Below are 24623 nucleotides of genomic sequence, written 5' to 3'. Positions count from 1 at the left end.
TGGAATGTAAAGGAGACTGTAGCTTGAGATAAGAGAGGTTTTCAACCCAAATGTCTGCTGATAATGTCAGCTTTTATAATTTGTGTGTGGAAGTTACACTTTTAATTCAGTACCTGATTTCTTTGTTCAGGTGTGCAGGAGATGCACTCGGTGCTGTAATGCAGATTTCAGCCCTCACAGACGAGATCATCAAAGCCAGAGTGTCCTTAGGCACTTGGTCCCTTGTTTACTCTGTGCACTGCAGATGCCTGAACCGTGCACACCCATTCCGTGGTGCTCAGCTCTAGAGGACGCCTGAAGCTGCCTGTGTGTAACTCACCTGCAGGGAACAGACAGGGCTCTGCATGGCAAGGATGGGAACCGCTGAGAGACATCTCTGCTCTGCTGCACGTCAGGGGGAAACGGGCTCTCTTCCAGCCCTGCTCATCAGCCGAGCTGGAAGCTGCTGAAGAAGTTCTGACATAATCCATCAGAGGCAGTGTTGGGCCCTTGTGTGCTCACCTGTTTATTTGTTCAGGTGCTAAACAAACGTTGGCAGAAGATCCTCAATGTCTGTCAGATCTGAGAAAGAGGCTGAGAAACTCGGGAGTCTGGACTGAGACCTGCAGCCTAATGACTTTGATAGTATTCTGGGAAGCAGCAGCACAAAACACTCTTTTGGTCAGACTTCTAATATAAATTTTTCTTGGGGTAATAATTCAGTTTCTGGTGAGCAGAGAGATGGGAGATCATGGCTAATATTAAATTTCACTGTTGAGCTAAACAGACTTTACAGAGTCCTGGAAAATATATTAATCTGCACGTACTACAGACTCAGAGAAGAATAAATGGGCAAGTAGAAAAGGATAAAATGGCTAGAGAAGAGAAACTTGGATCACTTGTTTTGGAAACAATCTCCTTTTCCCCTTCCTTCTGTAGTTGTCTTCCTGTCAATAAATTAATGCTCTTTATACTTTATATATACTGCATATATATATACAGTTCCCACTGTGTATGTATTCCAGAGGGAGTACAGGAATCAAATCCAGTTACATTCCAGCTCTGCAAAATGATCTGAAATGGCTTGTACTGTACAAAAAAAACCCCGTAATTGTACAGTTTGACATCTTGTCTGCTACAAAAGAAATGTATTTTCATGATGTTTCTGAAAAATTCTTGGATTTTACTAGGATGTGTCACAGCTGACTGTGTACTGTGCTACTGTTTAAAAAGTCTGTATTGATGGATCCCAGCTCAGGACAGTGGAATATGGGAGGAAGAGCAGCAGATTGTTTTTTCTGGGTTTTTGGAATTCACAATATCTAAAAGATTTGTCCTGACAGAGTATCAAGAGGCGAATTATTTCTAAATGCAAATATTTCTGTAGAAATTAGCTTCATGTAGCTGATATGCCTCGTTTGTTGGGACATGTTTTCTTTCTGATCCTTGCAGTCTGATTTTTATCTCTGATTTTATTATGGAGGAAAACTTCTTACTCAAATCTTTCTAAAGAAACATTGTTAATTGCATTTGGCAGCTGGAAGTGATTGGGGGAAAAAAAACAAACATCCAAGGTCTATTTAGAGCACTGACAACAATTTAAAGTGAGTAAAGAATTTTTGTTGTTTGTTTCTTGTGTTGAGATACAGAATCTTGCTGCATTAGTATTCATCCTGAGAATGGATGGGCTTTTATGCACCAACATCCTATGCAAATGAGTCCTTTCCTAAAAGCAAACATATCTGATTAGGGAGAATAAGTTGTCCTGCAAAATCTCCTTTATTCTGTTTGACACCAAAATTCTGAGAATTGTTGGGCTTTCTTTGTATTTTGTGCTTCCTTTCTCCCCCTCCCACCACCACTTGGAACTGACGGAGAGCACCGTTGGGCAGGAAATAGCAGAAGCTTTTGTAAAATCTTAAAAGGGCCAGAGGAAGAAGGGCATTTTCACCCATGGAAGGAGGATGATGCAGCAGAGGCTGGCAGGCTGCCAGGGAGGACAGATGCATCGTGCATACCGTGCCTTGCCCACGAGCCTGCACATTGCCAGCTTCCCCCTCTGTTCAGCCAGCTTCCCCCAGCACTGCAAACAGAGCACTCTTCATCTCACACCCCTGGGCTTCTGCCTGGCAGGTTCTCATGCCTGTGTACGGCAAGTTTGCAGTCCTGGAAACATTGCTGAGATTTTAAAACTTTCTATCATGTGGAAGAGATTTCTTGAATCCTAGGAAGTGCATTTTCTTTCCTTGAGCCAGTGAAGTCTCACCTTTTTCTCTGTGGCAACATGATGTGGAGTACTGTCACTGCTGTCAAAATACAGCATTAGATTGCTCTGAGATGGTCTGTGCCTTCCTAGACTTGAATTTAAATGTTCTCTCCTTTGGAGAACCTGTTGATTCCAATTTTGATTAGTGGAAGATTTCACCACTGGGCCAGAGTAATTTTTGGCACTGATTTTCTCATAGCCCTATCATGTCTAATGGGGGAGATGTAACAACTTCTGGCAGCTTGTTAGGCAGAAATGCTGCTGCTACTTACAGGAAGCATCTTTCAGATCCAAGAGAAGTATAATGACAGGGATTTCTGAGCCTGCTCTCTCCCCAGTTTTCTGCATGAAGAGGAAATCTCAAGCTTTGCTTTTTCACCAGAGTGGTGCCTAGGAACTGGCATTGAGCATATTTGTTATGGAGGTGGCCAGTTAGTGTGACTGGAATCCCTTGCCAGCTTATTTGAAGTTTTTCAAGGGCTTTTAAAAAATACCTTTTTTTGGTCACATTTAGAATCAACACTCTCATAATCCCACAGCTGGGTCTTTTTGGGTAGACTGTTTTTTTAACATTACCCTCTGTTTTATTTTTTATAGTTGGTCTCAATTCCATAAAGGAGTGGAGGGAAAAGGGACCCAAAGACACATTTTAGGCTGCTAGCTGTAGTGCTGTGTAAGATTTTCAACACTTTATTTTTTATTTTCTTAATTCAACCCATGTTCTTACTTGAAAATGATGGATAGGATAATTGGAGTGTCCCTGCTTTGCTGTTGAGGTCCAGTAGTTCAGCAGCGGTGGTGAAGGACATTGATGGATTGGAAAATGGTTTCTCAAAACCACCAAGTCTATGTACCCTGCTTGAGAAGAGGAGGAATTGACAGCCTGAAGGTATCTGGATACTCTGCTTTTTTTGCCCCTAAAGCCCTGCATGCACTGAATATGTAGTTACTGAATATGGGCTGAATATGTAGTTACTGTGCTTGATTGAGCAGGTTAATTAAAATGATCCATCAGTAGAAGGAAGATTTACCTTGAAAGAATGTTTGCTGTAAACTGAGACCAAATGTGAACTAAGCTCCAGCCATCTCTGCTATGTGATTTCTAAAAAATACTGGAAGGATCAGTACAGAGCTTCAGGAGCTGACACATCTGACATCACTAAAAATCCACAACCTCTAAAATGCATTTAGCATGCCTGGTAGGCCTAATTGAGATAGGTATCACTGGTCTTCAATAAATCAGATTAATTGTCCTGTACATCTTCCTGTAAGGCCCATTATGTTAGTCCATTGAACAAAGCTGTGGGAGACCCTTGGTTGACAGACATTGTGCCAAACAAAAAACCACTTACTCTTCTGTAACTAATGAAAGGAGCTGAGGGGTCGAGTGGTGACTGACGATGAGAACTGCTCTCTGTACTTGGAGCTGGTGCGGAACAACATAGATGGCCAAGTTTCAGTGTCATGTAGAAACATGACTGTGTTATGGAATTAAAAAGGCACATGGTTGAGAACATCAAAGCACAAGAGGCAGTACTTCTTGAGAATGTGTCCTAGGATTATCTTTGTTCTGTCACTTGAAGGGTAGCGTGTCTTCTGTTGGTGATGACAACTCTCATGGACTTAATTCCTAAGAAGGCCTCTGCGTAAATGCAAAATGCATTTCCCATCTCTTGGACATACCTTGCTTTGTAATGTATTAAAAGTGAGTGAAGGATCTGCTGCTGGATCCTCTGTGGGGCTGGTGAGCACAGGAGCAGGTGAGATAGAATGAACACACCTGCAAAATAGGTCTGCAGATGTATATTTTTAGCATTAGGAGTTCTCCAGTTACAAGTTACCTGGGTGTGGTTTCTGGGCTTTTAAAACCTGATGAAAGAAGTTAGAAATATTTCATGCCTCCCATCCTCAGGCTTACACTGGACCATGTTTTTTCCTATTTCTGGAGTTTTTTAGCACTTTGCTTTGAGGCTAACTATGAGAAATGGGAGAAAAATGAAAGCTTTTGAGTACCTCTGTGTGTTTTCCACAGAACTTGGAGATGCTGTAGGGACATGTGTCAGTGTTCCTGTGAAACTGTGTGGCCTCTTGCACAAGGCATGGTCATGCAGCTGCCAGTATGGGCCACAAGTGCTCCTGATGTGCCAGGCTGGAGTTGTGTAAAACAATAAACACTGCTGGAAAAAGGCCCGGGAAAACTTTTGACTTTGGGCACAATTGCAATTAAAGCTCTGTTGCATTCCTTAACAAAACTTGGGAATAAAGGCTTGTGGGGAATGCTACCAATGCACTGTTGTTTTATTAGCTGCTGATGGATCAGGGCCTTTCTGCATTTGAAGGTGGTTTAGGGTCTTGGGATGGACTTTGTGTTAGTGGGAGAACTTTTGTGCCATTGCTAATATTTTCTGGCACAATGAAAAAGATAGGTTGTTTCTCCTTCTCTGTAAGAGAACTCTGGCTCTTGTCTTGAGCCTGGCATGTTTCTGTGCTTTGTGAGAAATGTGGAGGCTTTTTCTTTGGAGGCAATCCTGATTTTTTTTAACAATTCATCACTATCAATTAGAATTGTTTGTAGCTCTTTAATTAATGCAGTTACTGTGTAACCATTGACGTTTTTCTTGGTTATTTGATTTCCTGGATTGCCCCTATGTTTTGTATGCATTAGTTATATTGGTATTGATGTAAATTAGTTGCCATTTATCCTGTGTGATACTGACCATGTAACTGATCTAAGCACAGGACATTTCTCAGCCCTATGCTGGCAAAGAAAAGCAAATGTAAGCTATTCTTTTGAAACTACAAATAAGTTTTAAACAGTGATGCATCATCACTTTTCACACAAATTGGGCATTCTTCTGTTTTGTTTCATCTTTTCTATTTTTTTTTAAACATAGTAAATACTGTTAGTGTGCTAGAGATCTCCTAAATGGCGACTCTCTCTGGAAATCCCCCTGAAACACATTATGTTTATTTGTTTGATGTGTTTTCCTTTGTAAGCTACAGTCCTGCATTATGATGAGACCACCTCACTGAGGAGCTCCTCTCTAGTTTGCTTTTCAGCATTTCCCTAGTTTCTGCCCTTCCTGAAATTTCCATCTCTTCCATGAGGCTCTTCAATTAATGAGTATTCTAATTACTTTTTCACCTTAAAGCCCAAACTGGCTTGTTATTATAAACTGCTGATGTGTTGGTATGGCAAACTTGTTTCACCATTCTGTGGCATAAGTTTGAGACCTGGCTTTTAGCAAGTCAAATTCAATCTGTTCTATGTTCCTTTATGCATTAAACAAACAGTAGACACCAAACTTAGTAGATACATTTGTCGAGATCTCTGATACTGGAAATGCAATACTAGAGAAGACAAACCAGCTTATGTTATGCAGTAATATATGATATTATAATATTAAATAAAAATAAATAAATGAAATAAAATAAATAGCTAGTAAGACATAACTAATTTTATAGGATAAAACCTTGAAAATATTTTGCTCTTGAAAGTATTTAATGGTATTCTAACAGCTGAGTGCATTCTAAGATTGACAAGGTCCTGAAGGGCTGTCCTGGCAGATCTGGCTGTTTGCTTCCTCTTTGCATTTGATAAATTGAGCACTGGCCAGGCCTTGCTGATGGGCTGTCCTGTCACTGCAGTGCTGCTGCTGAACCAGTGCAGCTGCTGTCAGCTCTGCTTTGTGCTGAGAAGGCTCTGAGAGTGAAGATGTAAGAGTAGTAGGGTGCACCCTTAATGCCGGGTGAGTGGCTCTTAAAGGAGCAGGGCTTTCATTCCCAATGTGTTTCTTCTTTCCTGCACTTCCTCGTTGATAAGTGGTCCTGCAGTTGTGCACGCAGGTGCTCCCAGGTTCACTGCCCCCACCATAGAAAACAGCTTTTTCTCCTCTTGTTGGTGTCTTTGAGCACAAATTCTCAGGCATGAATATTTTCCTAGATGGATTTCTTTGCAGCTGCTTCCGCTCTGACTTTTTATCCCAGCTTTCACTAAACAGATATTCATGTGCTAACCAAAAGGTGTGGCTAGCAGCTGTCTCAAGTCTGTCCTTAGAAGAATGTTAGGGTGTGACATCGGGAGGAGCTGGAGGGGCATTGTCCTTTTGGTCCGAAGGAACCTTTGAGCCTTGGCTCTGTTCATTCCTGTTGTATTTCTTGCTGCTGTTACTTGTATAAGTTGTGGGACCATTTCTGATGCAGAGCTGTTTTGTTCAGCACCACTAAGAAACGCTTTAGAGAATGCTTTCTGTCCCAAGGGGAGGGGAGGAGGAGCCACATCCTGTTCTGTGGATGTCAGAGTAGGCATTTCTGCAGAAGCAGTTGTACAGCATTTAATCTGATTCCCTGCTGCGTGGTACTACGTTGCTTTTCCTAAAGATGTGTAAGCTATGTTTTAGATTTGACTTACATTTCTGTTTGTGTTTAAAAAATTGCTTTTTTTTTCTCTAAGTAGAGTTTATGTATTTATTTGTAACATCTAATTTGAGCTATACAGAGAATGCACACAGGTGCCATTGCCTTGTAGCTGAAATTTCAAATGTTTAAAAAGAAAAAAAGCCTATCTCTGTGGGTAGATTGACATCAGTGTCTCTTTCATAGAGGTAAAACACCCATTTAGTGGTTAAATGGTGGGGGGGAATTTTCTCCTGAATCCTCTCTGTGAAGCCCATTACCCTCATTCTTTGACTTCTTCCCCCTTCAAACTGTGCATTTGTAGCAGAAGTTTTTTATCCTGCTGCTGCATTGTTGAGTTGGTTATGTGATGAAGACAGCTCTCCCTCTCACCAAGCAGGAATCTCTCTCTGCTGGTGTTTGCTTGAACAGAAAATAGTTCAGCTCACTGGACAGGGGTAAAGAAAGAATGCTATCACTTTTGGGCATATTAAGAGGATGTTCTGAAGGAAAACTGTTGTCTTAACCTTTCTTTGTAATTTTGCTGTTGAGGAAAGGTTAGCGTTATGTACACAGGGAGCTGCATTAATGCAGTGTTCTTTATTGCTGAATGTGCTTAGTCTGAAGCAGAAAATCAATAAATCTTTTCAGCCTTTGACTCCTCAAAGGATTTTCTTGTCTCCTGTGGTGCTGTAGAGGACAGTGGTTTAGGTGACCACTTTGTCCTAGGTGGCAATTCATTTTAGCTTCTTGATGGGGAAAACAAAAATATAGATTTTTTAAAAAACAGATATTTAGTTCTTGAAAACCAATGTATGAACTGTAATCTTAATTTGCTATCTCCTGAGCTGCGTTCATTTCAGTGCATACAGAAGTATGACCATGTTCCCATTACTATTTTCTATTTTCCCATGGGAAAATAGCAGTAGATGTTCATTGAGGGGCAGCTTTCTCTCCATTAGTAGATACTGAAATTATGATAGAGACCTATCTGAAGGCCTTTGGCATCTCTTTAAGCTAATTCCTCTGTGCTGTTGCTGTCTCCAGTGTTACAGAGCATCACAGCAGATTTAAATCAGTTCACCTGATTTTTTTTGCAATATCTTTGCTTTAGAGATTACTTGAATTCCTAATTAATTGTACTCTGCCTGCAGGTCTGAGTAGGGAGGTTAATGAATGATCTTGTGTTTGAACAGCCTCCCCTTTATGGTGCGCTTCGGTTTGCAGAGTAATCCCACTGTAAGCGCACATTAACAGGTACTAAGAAAGGGAAACACAATTTAGCTACAAATTAACACTGTTTCATTCAAAATGCTGGGAGTTCTAACGTGGTGTGGGGCACAGAACAGCTGGCCTTGTTCCTCAGAGCCTTAGAACTGCTTGCACTTGTTATTTTTATTTTTTTATGTCTAGATGTTAGGAAGAAACCTTCAGTACTCATATCACAGGTAGAGTTGCTGTGTTTCTTTTCTGCTGAAGCTTTGTCACCTTTTTGGTGCTTGTGGAAAGAGGTTCACTTTTGTGTTCCTGGGTCTGTCTTGGCCTGGGACTGCTCAGACCTAGTATCCTCTGATTTGCACAAATAATATCCTGGATATTTGTGTGGTTTATTTTTCACAGATGTACCCTCAAGGCCTGTTTTAAACCATGCAGGTGGGTGTGCAGCCTTTAAAGGAGCTGAGAAAGTCAGGCTTCCATTAAGTAGTGCAAGGTCAGTGTGAAGATCCTCAGTCATTATAGGCAGGAGGTGATTTCCCAAGTAGCTGGAGCAGACCAATGTTAGCAGCTCTAAAGGGCCAGCAGGGCTGTGCTTTGTTCTTTGGCTCTTGTCCTTCTCCCCATCCCTCCCAAAGACACTGCACACTCCTGCCTCACCTTCATGCAGGAACTTAGGTGCATAACAGCAGTCACCCAGATCAGCTCTGCCCTTGGACTTCCTGCCCTAAGCCTTTGCTGCATTGCTTTTCACCTGAGCCAGAGAGGTGAGTTAGCAATACTGCTAAAGCAGGCAGGAAAGTGATTCAACATCTCTTGTGAGGCAGGAAAAACAACGGGATTTTGATGAGCTTACACTGATTGTGAAACTCTGTTTACCCCTGAATTTCACTCCTCTGAAGATGCTTATTTGAAGGAAACACTTTTCAAAGCCTCTCAGTGAACCTCATCTCATACTTTTTAAATGTTTAATAGGTCTGGTAACTGGGGACGACACTGAGAAAAATGTTATTTTACATTGGGTTTCTTTCTTTCCAGTTGCATAAGGAGTCTCCCTGTCTTTAGAGACATGGAAAGGCTCATGGGGATGGATAATGATATGGTAGAGCTGGTGTCTTTGTTTCCTTGCTTGCTTTCTGGTCCAAGGACACTCTCTCCCTCTGTCCCCCAGGACTTCTAGCGTTCTGCTTTCACTCAGAAACTTCTGGGCAGATGGAAAAGTTATTTGGGGATTTGAACTGGCAGAAGTTAAGTATGTGAAAGAGTAGTGCAGGGTCCTGCCAGTTTGGTTCTTCCAGAGCTCTGGTGTGGTGTATGAGTGTGTGCATTCCTATGTCCAGATCCTCTTCAGATTAAGTGTGCAGTGATGACAGAATCATTTGGGTAAATCTGGGCATGGCTTCAGGTATCTTACTGTGCAAGGTGAGATGTTATATTTGATGGTCTTGAAGAGGCTTGGGAATGCCCTGAGACAGTAATTTAGTTTTAATACACGTTTGTTTGATATGTAATGACCGACTGCTATCTTGAACCAAAATTGACAGCCCTACTTTATAGGAGTATTTGCTATCAATCTATCCACACCACCTTTCAATTTTCATACAGAGGAGGTTCCAAATTAGTCCAATATCTTATGTAACTGCACATTACTTCTGGCTAGTAACTTTTTTTTTAATGTTTCTAGGGATTTTCTTCCACGAGGTTCTGGAATTGTGACAAGACGACCATTGGTCCTGCAGCTCATCACTGCCAAAACAGGTAATCTTCTTCCTCTTTTTGAGTCAATGCCTGGACAAAGTGCTGATGTACTTCAGCAGGAGAAAAAACTTCTCTAAGAGACATGAGCAATGTGAAGGAAGATGCCACCAGACTCTCTGGAGCAAAGAGCCGCTGCTTCAAAACTGTATGCTCAAAACCAGCTCATCACATGTCCCATTTTGGGAAAATGATAATGTCTAAATCTTAGACCACATGGTGAATTGAATCCACATCATTGCATGCAATATGCTTTGGAAATTAGCTTTGATTTATTCATTTCTTGATGAGCTTTGCAGTTGTATTAGTTAACACACCAAAACTGCTGCAGTTCTACCTTTAACTCTTGCTCCAGTGCACACAGGTTTGATTCCACACAGGCTGGTTTTGGGACTTGTCTTTTTTGGTTGGGCTCACTGCACTAAGTAGAGCAGAAGGTAGATGGGGGAAAACAAGGGTTCTGTGTATTTGTCTGGTCAAAAGTATAAATATTTTTGGGTGTGCCACTAAGCTATGGGACATACTGAGATCTTTCATGAGAATTCACCACTCTGTACTCTTCCATGGGGCACTTGATCTGCTGTGGAGTAGCTCAGTTCCCTGGCATATCTAAAAGCATTTATGGTTCACCATCATTCCAGTTTTTGGTGGTGTTCCTTCTAAACCAATGTAAGCAACAAAAATCACTGGTTTGCTCAATTTACTTCTGCTCAAAACAGTAAAAAAAGAAATGAAATAACATCCAAACCAGCACTGAAACCAAAGAGTGGTCTTTGAATTATATACCATGATGAAACTGGGGAAAACCCAAAATTATAGCTGCCTGTAAAACTTTAGTCTGTCCCTGTGTGTGAGATGTAGTTAAGTTTTTGTGTGTATTTCTTTCCTGAAGGTCTTCACAGTGTTCAACAGGAATGTAAACTGCAGTCTGCCTGGGCTTCAGGGTTTTTTCTGAATTATTGCTTTTAACATGCTGTCATACTTTCAGTGCCTCTGTAAAATTTTCCATGGTGCTTACACTGTGGAAGAGAAAGAAAAAACAGTGGAATTTGGTATTTCTGCATGCTCAGCTTAGAAACTTTAGGATTGTCAAGTGAGTCATGCACTTATAGTGCTTCATATATGGTATAAATTAACATTTATTTTAGTTGTAGGAATGAACACTTGCCATTTCTGCAGATTTGGCTTTTGGCTGCTGACAGATGATGCAGAAATGCATGAATAAGACTTAGCTGTGGAGAGTCTTCATCTGACTTTTCCAGCACCATGCAAGAGCAAAAGAAATAAAAGCTTTGGGCTTTGTGCTGGCAATCCTTTCAAAAAGACTGGACTAGGGGACCTGTCAGTAAGTGAGCACTTACATCTGACCTCAAATGGTTAAATATTTATTCATTGACACCTATCCTAAACCTGCCCTTGACTGCTCTGTGTTGAGCTCTTTTATAAAATCATCACTGTCCCTTGGTTTAGGGTTTTTCTCTATCTGGTTTTCCTCATTACTGTGTTCCCAAAGTATTACTGCCTTTAGGTAGGCCTCTAGGTTTCAAACAGGTACCTTCTCTGCTGAAAATGAGTTCTTCATTATAGCTTAAACAACACAACAAGAAAAAAAAATCAGGAGAATTGAGCTTCAGCCCAATTTTGTCTTTCCTGGATGTCAAGTTGTATTTCTCCCTTTGGGAAATGCTGTGTAGTTATTGTTTGGGATTAAATGCCAAGGCCTTTAAAATGCAAGCTTTAATTACGTTGTTACTTTCTTTAAACTTTGTTCCACTGTTGTTGTTTTTTGATGGTGAAATTCCAAGTAACTTATCTTTTAAGTCACCTTTATCTTTGTGAACTAATTTTGAGAAAAGAAAATAAAGAAAACTGCTTAGAGAAGCACAGTGTTCTTTTACAGGAAGCAGATGCTGGGCTGATTTCTATGAAACCCATAATTATCCAAAATAATTACAGAATAATTAGAGGGCTGTATCAGCTTCTTGTTGCTGTAGTAAACAGAACTAATTTTTAATCCTAGGATTTTTCTTTACTCTTAAAAGTAATTGTTCTTAATCTTGGACTATTCCTTGAGAGAGGGGGCACTTTCTATGCAGGAATGCACAGATGACTACAAGATACTTCAGCAACATTTTGGAAGTGGCTGAGAATAGTTTTGGAATGTGAATTTGATTGACAAAGGAGGTTAAAACTTCATTTGAATCACTGCACTAAGAGATGAAAATTAGTGGAGGAGGCATTTGTGCACATCAAAGTAAGAGAAAGCTTTGCCCACCCATTATTAGGGTCAGACATGGCATGGAAGGGTGCAGCAGGAATTGGTTGGGAGGGGTTACCAGGGATCCTCCAGCATCTGAGAGATCTGACACATCTGGGTAAAGAGCTGTTATCCCTTCAGGGGTAACATTCAACAATTTAATAGTAAGAAATGCATCTCATGAGAGATGAAAATTCTGAATTTTTTTAGACTTTTGTTTACCTATTTTAAAAGTTATGTGTAGTTTGTACAAAGCTATTTCTCAGTGACCTGTTGGCCTCCTTTAGTCACTGACATGTTTTGGTGGTACCACTACAATTCCTAAATGGCTTTATGGCATTTGCACTCCACATTAATGTAAATTTGTACTCTGCTGAAATACTGAAGGCAAATATAAAGTTTTTAATTAAATATTGCGAGTACCAAGTCAGTCTTTAATAGTTTTGAGTATTTTTCTCTGAGTTTGATAATGTGAGAAATGGTGTGTCTTTAAGATGCAAGTGTTGGTGCACAGATGACCTGGATGAGAGTTTTGAGTGTGCTTGTGAGCTGGTGTGTTTTTCTTCCTTTATAGTTGGTGTTCTTTAATTTTTACATTAAAACTTATTTCTTCAACATTCTAAGTTTTTGTTTCACAACTTTAAGTATAGTTCTTAGCTTGGTGTTTTTTTTTGGTCTAATACAGCAGTAAGATTAAATAGTTTTTGTTGGAGTTAATTGATGTTTTAAGTGGTGCTGCTGAGTAAGCTTTAGAAGGTAATGACTTGAAATTTCTGAGATCTTGGGTAGTGGGTTGGTGTTTTTGTTGGTTTTTTGTTTGTTTTTCATTTTGTTGTGGGTTTTGTTTGTGGTTTATTTTTTTCTTTCTACTGCCACACATTCTGTATAACCTTAGGCAATCTGTTCTTCTTGCTGTGCTTTCTTCTGCCTCTGCAGGTGAGATAATTACTAGATTCTTAGAGATTAGGTAGTACATTGTTTTTGAACAGCAGTGCCAACAAAAAATATGTGAAGCCTTTGTAGTAGAACTCTTCTCTTTGTTAAAAATACATTGCCTGCTGTGTAAATCCTCATCTTTGTTATTTACATCTGAAATATCCTGGCTCTAGGAGAGTTATTTTCCTTATTTTGATAGCTGTTTTTGGAGCAATTTCAGATTTTCTTTTTGCTTTAGCAGATTAACAGATTTTGAAACTCTTTGCTGAGGTGGACATTTGTTAGAGAAATGAGTCATATTTACAATACCCACATTTGAGTTCTGTTAATTTGAATACTAAGTGGAAATTAAATCATAAGGTTTAAATGACATTCTGATTTTTTTCGGAAGTCTTGCAGATGCTCTTTTCTGTTGAGGTTGAAGAGCTTTAATCCAAATTTTGTGCATTGCAAGACTACTCCTCACTCATAGCCATCTTCTGTTGCCATCTGGTGGCAAAAACAATCCTCTAACAGAAAAAGAAATATAAAAATAATTTAGGTTGGTTATTTCAGCTAACACAAATTATCTCAGACTTCATCAGATGGCAGGCATTTGGAAGTCTTCAGGGACAAAATCTGGAAAAATGCCACAGTGCCAATAGCAGAAAAGAGAATGGGCACTTTACAGGGAGGAAAGGCAGACAGTGGCTGCCATTTCCGGGATCCCACTCTTATTCAGATGATGAACAGGAATGCTGGAGAGATCAGTAGAATTACTGAGGTGTGTATCCTGAAAGCTAAAAAGTCCCACCAGCAAGAGGAAAAGATGGTAGTGATGGGTGACCCCTTTTTGAATTAAGGAAAGGCTCATCCCCCAAACAGTACTGACATCCTGGAAGAGAGACAGTGCTGCTGGTCTGAAACCTGAATTTAAGCTTGTGTTAGGTCAGAGAGGCTGCAGATGTTCCTTTGCACCTGCAAATCTCCCAGTTGTTGCTGTCTGTATTGGTGATCTGTACAGTGACTGCTGAGGTCTGGCAAGATGGCTTGGAGGGCTCAGCCCATCAGGACTCTCAAAATGGGATTTGAGCTTTGCTCATGTTGAGACAAATTAATGGTACCCACAAATACTTGGTTTTACAAGTGGATTTGCCTGGAAACTTTTGTTTCCTTGATCCCAGATTGGTGCTCAGTGATATTAGTAAAGAAGGAATCCCCTCATTAAGATTGAAAAATGGCTCTATATATACCCATCTTTGTAAAGATAATAAAGGAAAGTGACAGAAGAATCAGTCAAAGTTCACTTTTAGGCTAAAGTAATCTGTAAGTAGTTATTAACTAACAATCTGAAGGGTATTTGAGATGAACAACAGCCAGCACAAACTCATCAAGGGAAATATCCCTGTCATATCAGTGCAATATATATATATATTTTTTTTTAATGACAGAGTAGCAGTCTTGTAAATTAAAATGAGGTGGTATCTTACCTTGGCTACAGTAAAGGTTTTAAAATTATCTTCCTTTTTTGGAAATATCATAAGCAATCTTGGGAAAGGTGATTTAGCAAGGGCTCCTGTGAGATGGATGCACAGCTGTGTACAGAGTGGAAGGGATACCCCTCCAGGTCATGTTCAGTGTTTTGTATTACTGATAGGATGACAGAATAGACTGTGTTTATTAAGTTGGTGTTTGGCAAATACAAGCAAGAATATGAAAGACACTGGTGGGCAGAATTGGAATTCAAATTGCTTGCAAAAGAAGAGAAATATCCCCAAAGTAAGAAGCAATTCAGCTGGAATATAGTTTTTTGCTGTACTGAAAGGCTGGTATTTGAGAAAAAGGTTGGTTTTCAGAAAAGGACCTTGTGCTCACAGTGAATCTCTGACAGAGCATAACTCACTGATGTCTGCTGTTGTGAAATACAGAAATAAACATTGTACAAGATGCAGCACAGAAATGTAGTCTTAGAAGGTTCTGCTTTTCCTCAGTCCTGGGAACGAGAGAGCTCTGCCTCTGTAAATTTAGGAAAAAGTGCCTGGAGGAGCACTTTTGTATCCAAAAGAATGCTTTTCCTCCTCTGGTAGAAGTGTCTCCCCTTCTAATGCATTTCACTGGTTCCTAAGAGCATGACCTGCTATCTTGTGGTAGTTATTTTATCAGATCTGCACTGTTTTCCATTTTTAATATCTTCTGTTATGATATTCTTGTAATTCTCTGCATTGCCAGGATTTTCTGGTGTGTCTTCAGGAAATACCAGGGTACTTCTTTTTCTTATAGCCTTTCTGCTTGAAGGTTAGCAGTGGAATAACTCAGTTTTGAGTATTTCACCTTCAGCTTGTTAGAAAAGCTACAGAAATGGCAAAGCAGAAGAGGGGGGTTGTAGATTGGGTAGGACAAGGGCTTTTGATACTTCCTCTCTTTTCAAGGAAGCACCATTGAATGATTTGCTATGGTCCAGATTCACTTAACTACATTTACTTTGTTCAGAAAAAGCTGTCCCTCATTAAAGAAGAGGTGAAGTACTTTGGCTAATGATATTTATTTGCATGTTTTAAAAGCACCCTCTTGAAATCACTCTTTTGGAAGGAGTTCTGAGGCTTTGGGAGATGCTTTATTGAAGGCAAAAAGTGTTGTTGCTTGAGTGATATCTCCCCAAGGGGCAGATAGAAGGTGAAGTAATAGCAGATACTCCTCCTGTGCTGTCTATGCTTAAAATGTTTGCTACAATTTAATGAACCACCTTTTGGAGCACTTTCAATCCCTTTTGAGTACTCTACACTGGATACTGCCACCAGCTTGGAGCAACTCTGCTTGAAATCAGTTTGGGAGCAGTTCTGAATCCAGGTCTCTGATCTTGGTGAATTCCTGACCTCTAGTAACAGATTATTCTGTATGGAATAAAATCTTTGGGCTCTGTAAGCTCTTGGGCTCAGCCTGATGTGGATCATCCCTTATGTACTCCTAAGGGCTGATCCTTGTCACTTGACTCTTTATCTTAGAGAAAAATTTTTGAAATATCTCAAGTGTTTATACAATTTAAATAGCTTGAGAATGGCAGTGGCTGTTTAGTGCTCATAACAATATATTATTGTGCTAGATAAAATCATAAAGGCATACAGACATATAACTGAATGGAAAAAATAAGGAGCATTTTAAAATATGTGATCCCCTATCACTTGTTTGTATGATTTGTCTAATTTAAAAAACTGAAGAGATATTAATCACTTGTGGATGCACTGAAGGAACTATGTTATGGTAGCCTTTTAATTTTATGTTATCCAAGGTGCTTTTATTGAGTTTTGTGGGGAAAGGTTATTTTATATGCGAGGACTGTTTTAAATTTTGTATTTAATTGTTCTTTCTCTTAATGTAACTTCAGTTTTATACAAAAAATACATGTCTGAAAACTAGATGTCAGGAAGGATCACTTTTCTTGTCTAGCTTTGTGTCCATTCCCACAAAAACATAAATAAAACATTTTCCTAGTGTTCTTCTGTGCATGAAAGCTGGAAAGTGAAGATTGCATTAAAGCTTGTGCTTCTCCAGCCTGGCTGAAGGCATCACTGCCAAGGACAGGCTGAGGGCTGAAAGGAGCAGAACAAAGCTCTGTTTGTTCCTTGGAATTCTTATTCCGTAGGCTGTGTGTGGCACCACAGGTTAGGAACCACCGTGGAGTTTATTCCTTCAGCCCTGCTGGCACCACAGATGGCACCAGGAGCAAGGAGTTTTGATAAATATGAACCCAGCTAAAAAGTAGCAAACATTTTTATTTGGATTCCTTTGAAACCTTGTCAGATGGTGAATTTACTATTGAATGTGAAGTGGGAAAAAGAGAAAAAGCTTCCTTGGCTATTGAGTCAACTGATTACAGCTGGGCACCAACTATTAAATAATGGATTTAGAAATAATATCCTGAGAAAATCTGATGATCCACTGGGGAAGAAAAATAACTAAGAAGAATATGTCTGTTTTGTGTTTTAGGAGCTATGCATGAAGAAGTGGCATAAAATATTAACTACTTGTCAGCTCTTTTTTTCATTAGGAATCTATTTGCCAACCTTGAGATGCCAAATTTTGCAAATGTAAATTCTAAACTGAGCTATTTTATTTTGTGCACCATGTTTTCTATTTGAAATATTTGAATATTTTCTGGGTTTTTTTTAATAAAGAGTGGACAGTGAAACAAAACTCCCATTCATTGTTATTTTGCTGCAGGAGCTGAAATAAAGGATATAAAATAAGGTGCTTATTTGTTAGGTGCTCTCTTGTTTTTAAAATAAACAATGTATTTTTGTCTGAATAAGGGTGATTTTTCCTGTTCCTCACACACTGATTTTGGAGGGATATGGGATTGTAGCACAGACAGGTGGCTGTTTGATGTTTTCCCCTCCACTTTGTCCTTTTTTTCTGTCAGTTTGCTTTAACTATTTATTGTAGTTTTGACTATGTATTACTTTTCTTTTTTTTTTTTTTTTTAACAGCTCTGTCAGTAATAGTAACAAAGTGACTTCTGGGGAACAGGTTTCAGTACACAAGGTCCTCTTTTAATCCATATTCTCACATTTGGTGTTCTCAGCTGCTGTTCTTTGAGTACCAAGCAAGCCCTTTGCACTGGATGTCTGGGCTTGTTACCAAGTAACATTTTCTGGGGAAGAAACTTCTGAAGGGAGCTCGGGCCTCGACTGCAGGATGAAATGAACTGGAACGTGCATGAGGCTTTTCATCCTTTCCCCAGTCCTGCAGCTCCAACCTGCTGGGGACAGGATGTGAGCTGGTGTCTGGAATTACTGCTTATGTCATCATTTCTGATGGCAGCCTCACTATGTACATAAACTTTTGTGTTCGGCTTTGAAGGAAGAAACTTTGCTTTTAAAATCCTGGGATGTGCTTTTGGTTATGTAGGCAACCAAAAGGTTGTAATAATTAGTATCAGCATTTGGATTCAAAAGTCAAAAGAGGGACTTAGTTTCAAGTTTGGGTTTAAAAATTATATGTCTCTGATTCCTGGTCAATGCTCTTCTAAGGTAAAACAACAACTTATATGAAATTAAAGGCTTGGGAATTATTTGCGTTCTCCCACTTCAGCAAAATCACAGCTATTTCTGTAGACTTGCAAACTTGTAAACATGATTCATATTTAGACTACACGACACTTCTGGAAATGAGAAGCTGTGTTAAAAACATTACAGTGTTTCTAAGTGATCTTATTTTCATTTTGAATTTCTAAAAATTTATAGAATTCCTTTACTAAATTAGTGTGTAACGTGGGATGTAAGTTTTTGAAGCAAATGCTAAAAGTCTTTCCTGATACAGAATTTGAATTAATTTTACATTTAGAATGTATTACAGGCAAATGAGATCAGATGAAAACTCAGAATCTCATTCTTAATCTGTTCCCTATTCTATTACTGTAAATGTCATCTACTTGAAAAATTCAATTGTTCCAGAAGATGATGTGCTAAAGATAGGAGCAGTAAATCATATCCACTCAACTTGACTTTTAACTGAGCCTTTCTTGTTGACGGGTGGTTTTCATATGTGCAGTCAGAATAATGCTTTTCTGATAGTCATGATGACCAACTTTTGTGTCCACACATCTGAAGAACACTGGGGTCTTGAAAATGGGTGTGCAAGTCAATGAGCCTGTGAAATACAGAATTGTTGTTGGTATTCTTGACAGAGTATGCTGAATTTCTACACTGCAAAGGGAAGAAATTTACTGATTTTGATGAAGTTCGTCAGGAAATTGAAGTAGAAACAGATAGAGTAACAGGAATGAACAAAGGCATTTCTTCAGTTCCTATTAATTTAAGAATATATTCTCCACATGGTAGGTAAAATCATTCTATTTTACATTTATGCCATATAAACATATTATGTACCTCTGTCTGTGTAGCCATCAACTTTTGTATCTGTTCTTATTGCCTGATCGGGGCTGGAAAATTTTGAGGCTGAGTTAGTAAAGACCAGTGATGGGACTTAGTAACAAAACTTCTTTTTGGCATTCTTCAGAGCAACTCCCTGATCTAGAAAAGTCTCTGTGTCTCCTTGCCTTACTGAAAATTTATTGTTTGCTGTCACTGAAAATATAACCAGACAATAATAGTGTTTGAAGTTGCTTACTGGTGAAGACCCCCTGTATATATCAAAGTTGGTTCCTCTGGTTGCCATCTGCCCAGTTTAATGAAGACAATCTAGAGAAAATGTTTTCCATTGCATTTGTCTTTGATATAGGACAAAAGTAGTATGTTTGACTGAAGCACGTGATTTTTCTAGTTGCAGAAAAGCTCAACTAAATCCCCTGCCTCAAAGCTTGTTTGTTGAACATGCTGACTCCAAGAGAAAGTGAAAATTTCCTACCTATCGCTCTTGCTTTGTTTTATTAGGATCAATCTTTTAGTTCAGCCACAGTTGTCTATATTAACCAGACTCCAACTACGCTTTTGGTATTTCCTTCCTAGGAATTGTATTTTTCTCATTTGTCTGAAGGATGCTCTGTTACCCCAGTAGCAGGATGCTTACCCCAAGCCCGGATGTCTCTAGTTGGCCCTGTGGCCTTTACTAGGGAAATCAGACTAGAGAAAACCAGGTTTTCTTAACAGATTAATTTTTTCATTTTTCTGACTTTTCTGAAGGTGTTGCAGATTAAAAAAAACAAAACAAAATAAACAAACAAAAAAACAAAACAAAAAAACCCAAACAAACAAAAAACGAACCCAAAAAACCAACAACCCAAACCAACAACATATCCCTAAACCCTTTAACAACAGTTTTGCTATATAAGCTAGGCTAGCTATTGATTGTTTTTTTTTTGGAATTTCTTAATTGGAGTTGAAAACATGATCAGAGAAACAATATATTTTTAAAAAATCCAAACAACTGTTTTGCTTTATTTGGAGGATGCAATGAGAGGGGTCTGTTGCCTGTGCTCCTGTTGCTGGACAAAGCTCAGAAAGCCATGTTAATTTGTCTTAGAGCTATCAAGGACATTTGGTATAAGTATCTTATATTAGTTGCAGTATTTAAAATATTAAATAGTACTAATAAATCCAGAGACGTAAGACCAACAGGGAAACAAGTCTTTGCAGATTGTCAGGCATTTTGTTTGAGCTGTTGACATATTTAACTGCCTGTAAAGGTAGTTCTGTGGGGCTTTTCATGACCAAAACTTGTCTGCAGCCATAGATGTGTTGACCCCTTTGTCATGTGTGGCGTGCTAACCGGTTTTATGATCCTTGTTGTCCATGTAGTCTTAAGCCTGACCCTTATCGATTTGCCGGGAATCACTAAAGTGCCAGTGGGGGATCAGCCTCCAGATATCGAGCAGCAGATCAGAGACATGATAATGCAGTTCATCTCTCGGGAGAACTGCCTGATCCTGGCTGTGACTCCAGCTAACACTGACCTGGCCAACTCAGATGCCCTGAAGCTGGCAAAGGAAGTAGACCCTCAGGGTAAGCAGGATTGAATGTCACCACTTTTTGTTCTCAAGTCTAATAACGTAATTGAAAATAACAGACCAACTGTTGTGGGAAATTCTGTAATTTATAATGTGTAATATAGATGTCTGTTTACATTCTCATACGATTTTCAGCATCACAATAAAACTGTTAGCTCAGTGTTGTTTGGGTAACGTTGCTGTAAATTAATTTTTAAAATGTTGTCACTGTCTCTTATAAGCAAGTGCAGCAGTGCTTATCTATGAATTTTTGTAGTACTGGGCAAAATAGAGGATGGTACTGATGGGATTTCTGGATACTTACATCATAAATTTTATGCAGTTGTATGGTAGGGATGCTGAGCCTTGTTAAGGAGTTTTGAGAAACATATTTCTGCACTGGCAATTATGTTCCCTTCTTTTCCAGGTATATCATAATTTTAGTTGGAGCTGTTATTATGTTATAGCTTTGAGAAGGGCACTAATATATTGTAACATAATTGTAAGGTATAATTGTTCCTCTGACTCTAAATGATTCTTCAATAACTTCTTCCTCCTGCTCCCACTCTGGTCAGGCCTTAGAACCATCGGTGTGATCACAAAATTGGATCTGATGGATGAAGGAACAGATGCAAGAGAAGTTCTAGAAAACAAACTCCTCCCTCTTCGTAGAGGTGAGAATGTTCCGTTGACTGTATTCTTTGCAGTCAGAAAATAGCTTGGATAAAGATGGTGTTTGGGAATCCTGGAGATGAATCAAAGGTTATGCTTGACTTGAGGTGTTCCTTGCATTTGCAGTTATCTATTCAGCAAACATAAAGGTGGCTGTGCTAAAAATATCCCTTCTGGACCTGGAAAATCCTTGCTTCCTCTGCAATATGCAGTGTAATGCCAACACATGGTATTAGCCATATTTTTTCCTCTGCCAGATTCCTTGTAACAAAAAAAATGTTTTTCCTTTGTATATGTCAGAAGCAAGCACCAGAGCTTGGGTAATCTCACTGTAAACCAGTTTTGATCCTTGTCAAAAAGTTTCCATGTTCTGGCAGCTGGTAAAGACTAGATGAGCTACATTTGCTCATTCTGTTAATATAAAGAATTTTGATTCTAGTTGTAATTTATTGATGAGACTACTGTCTCCTCCCATGGAACATATTGGTCTAGCAAATGAGAAGTTTTTTTGTATTTTGTTAATATCGTATCATTTAGCTGTGTAGACCTGTGTGTGCATTTCAGTTTTATTTTGGATTTTTGTTTATTTTTGAAGTGGTTTCTTTAGGCTTCACCCGAGTTTCAGAAATTTCTCTATTTGAATTGGTGATTGGTGATTTAAAAGGAAGTCTATCTGTTATATGTAAACAGAATGAACAGTTTAGACAGTGCTAAGGTTACTATTCTACTTGTAAACATGATTTGAAATGTCTGAATTGGAAAGTTTTGTTTGAGCTGAGACAGTCTGGTTCTATTTAAGATGAATTCCGTGGTTCAGGCAATAGCTGTGTTGATTTACCCATTGGTTTTGTCTTGTTTTAGGTTATATTGGTGTTGTAAACAGAAGCCAGAAAGACATTGATGGGAAGAAGGATATAAAAGCAGCTCTTCTAGCAGAAAGGAAATTCTTCCTTTCTCACCCATCCTACAGGCACATGGCAGATCGGATGGGGACACCATATCTTCAGAAAGTTCTAAACCAGGTAAGAGCTGATACCTTTGTGGTGAAAAGCAGCTTTGTAATGATAGGGCCAATATAAAATCTGTATTAAAATGAAGTTGATCTCTGAACCTCACTCATCCTTTCCTGCTTTCAGTGTTTTTAGTTTGCACAAGGTAAAAACAAAGCTGTATATTACATGTAGATACAAAAGCTTGCTGTGAGTTGTAGTTTCTGACTTTTATTGGCAATTCTGCACTCCCCTGTTCATTAGAATACTGAATATGGACATCAAAATCAAGATTTCCCTCTCTGGAAGTATCCCATCCTATTCCTCAATTGTTGCATTTAATTTGTCAGTTGCCCAGTGTTTTTGGTATTCCTGCAAGTCAAACTTGATACTGTTTTATCCAGCTCACTGTCAAATTGCAGCTTTTCATTTAGACCAGGTCAGCCTGGCCTTATGCATTTTGGACAGCAGCTGGAAACAGCTGGAATGTTCCTGATTAAAGCAGAAAACTAAATGGCTGCTTCATTTTTTGCTACAGTGACTTTGCAGCTGTAACTGCAAAGCCAGGCTATGAAACGCTCTGGGCTCCCTCAGAAAGATTACTAATGCCCTTTATTTGTGCCTCAGTGAGAAAGTCTTCATCAGGATGCAAGAACTTGCTTGTACCCTGCGTCTTTCTGTGTTTAGAATGCTTTGCCTTGTTTTACATCTTGTAAGTTTAATCCCTATGTCTTTGTTTTGAGACTGAAACACAAGCTGCACAAAGCTTTCAACTGTCTTGTCTGTCCTGATTTGCACTGCTTTATACGCTATTAACTTTTCTGAGAGCTGTTTTCAATATTTACCTACTTCAGTAGGAACTGTTCATCCTCTGTTACTTTTACTGTGTGTGCAATGTTATATATGGGAAGTTCTACATATGTTCTGTCCTTAAGGTATTGGGGACCTATTGTGGTTTCAGGTAATATTTCAGTTTCTGTGTATCCACAAGGTGGTGCTCCAGGGGAAACTCCAGCTTTTGATTTTGTGCCCGTCAGTCTGCTGAGACACTTTAAACTTCAGATTATATGTTTTGGTGTATGACAGTTTAAATGTATAGCTTGATAGCTTGTCTGGCTGGGGTTGGGAGAGGGTTTGGGGCATAGTGGAAGAAGTCCAGCTTGCTTTTAATAAAAAAATGTGTACAATACCTGAGAAATTTATGGCACCGGTAAGTCATGGACAGTGCGGTTCTAACACATTGAAACATATATATGTGTGTATATATATATATATATATATATATATATATATATATATATGTATAGGTATGTATATGTATATATACATATATATGTATTTGGGTATATATGTATATACATATATATGTATATACATGTATATGTATATGTTTGTGTATATACATATATATGTAGATATATATGTAAAAACATGCTGTGGGTGCTCAGAATATCTTTCTTTCCCACTTTGCCTTGTGGCTGTAGCATAAAGGAGTTGTTGTACTGAAAAAATTTGTAGAGAATTGTGAAACACCCTTAAGAAAAGCAGCAAAATGGGAGTGTGGCATCAGCACAGAGAGATGAGACATAATTTTAAATTACCCATGTAATGTGTGTAACTTTATCAGGTGTAATTAAACAGGTGTGTAGTAACAGAGCTCAGTGAGTGAGAGGATGAAGGAATTTTTCGAGCCTCCTTACAATGTGTGTGCACAAGGAGTATTTAAAAGTCTCCATTGCATCAGAGATCAAAAGGAACAGCACTGGTAAACTAGCACAGGTCATGGCTGATATGGTTGGCAGTCAGAAGGAAATGGTTGTGCTCCTGCTTTCATCTTTTCAACAGTATAAAAAGACCTTTATTTGCTTTTTAGCAACTTACCAATCATATTCGGGATACCCTGCCAGCCTTCAGAAGCAAACTCCAGAGCCAGCTGCTTTCTATAGAACATGAAGTAGAGGTATACAAAAACTTCAGACCAGAAGATCCCACTAGAAAAACAAAAGCCCTGTTGCAGTGAGTGTCTTTTGTCTGCTTTTTACTTCAGATGGGTTTGTTTTGCCTTTTTCCCCCTTCTTTCTGATTGGTTTAGATTTAATCATTAGGATATTGTTAAGGATTCTTTACACAAGCTCCAAGGATTTCTGGTTTGATGTTCCAGAACATTTTATTTATTCTACAATTTCAACAGAATTTTCCCTAAATTAATTTTAGTAATCCTAGAAAAGGGAGAAAGCAGAACAAGGAAAAGGCACAAAGATGTGCAGCAAAGATGATCAAAGGTAAAAAACTGCTTCTGATTGTGTAGACATATTCTTCTGTCTGCCAAAAAGATGACCTCAAGCAAGGGAGAGACATTGTCTTGGAAGTCTGTAAGATGAGCTGGAGGAAGAATAAAGAATGCTTTTTTTTTTTTCTGGCATAAAAACTTGGCTGTCCAAAAGAACCTAGAGATGGCAAGATCAAAATTAATCCAAAATGGTCATTCTTTATATTTTGTGCACCTAAGACCCAGAGATCTTTGCTACAGGAGTTGTCGGTAAAAGTTTGTCTGCTTTCAGAAAGCAGTGAGGCAAATTCTTGGGGATTACCATCATCAGTTCTGAACTGATTTTTCACTGCTGAAGTCACTGTCTGGTTTGGGTCTCATCCACAAAATAAGTCTGATGAGACTTTGATACCAGCCATGGAACAGAGATGACTGTTCATCTGACTTGGAATCAAGTGTAGGTGGAATTG

General features: G+C 39.0%; 1 protein-coding gene across 5 annotated transcripts in view; it reads left to right on the top strand.

The window, feature by feature from the left end:
- The window catches only part of DNM3 (dynamin 3), a 169226-nt gene that overhangs the window by 6825 nt on the left and 137778 nt on the right, over nt 1-24623 (top strand). For all 5 annotated transcript variants that reach the window (XM_021545820.2, XM_021545819.2, XM_077785251.1 and 2 more), the window contains exons 2-7: nt 9540-9613; nt 18466-18615; nt 20036-20239; nt 20799-20897; nt 21757-21917; nt 23758-23900. In XM_021545820.2, coding sequence (XP_021401495.1) covers nt 9540-9613; nt 18466-18615; nt 20036-20239; nt 20799-20897; nt 21757-21917; nt 23758-23900 — 831 coding nt within the window. The remainder of the gene's footprint in view (nt 1-9539; nt 9614-18465; nt 18616-20035; nt 20240-20798; nt 20898-21756; nt 21918-23757; nt 23901-24623) is intronic.

This window comes from Lonchura striata, chromosome 9 (assembly GCF_046129695.1).
Source record: "Lonchura striata isolate bLonStr1 chromosome 9, bLonStr1.mat, whole genome shotgun sequence".
Classification (NCBI taxonomy): domain Eukaryota; kingdom Metazoa; phylum Chordata; class Aves; order Passeriformes; family Estrildidae; genus Lonchura; species Lonchura striata.
Note: the sequence above shows the minus strand (reverse complement) of the source record. Positions and strands in the feature narration are given on the sequence as shown.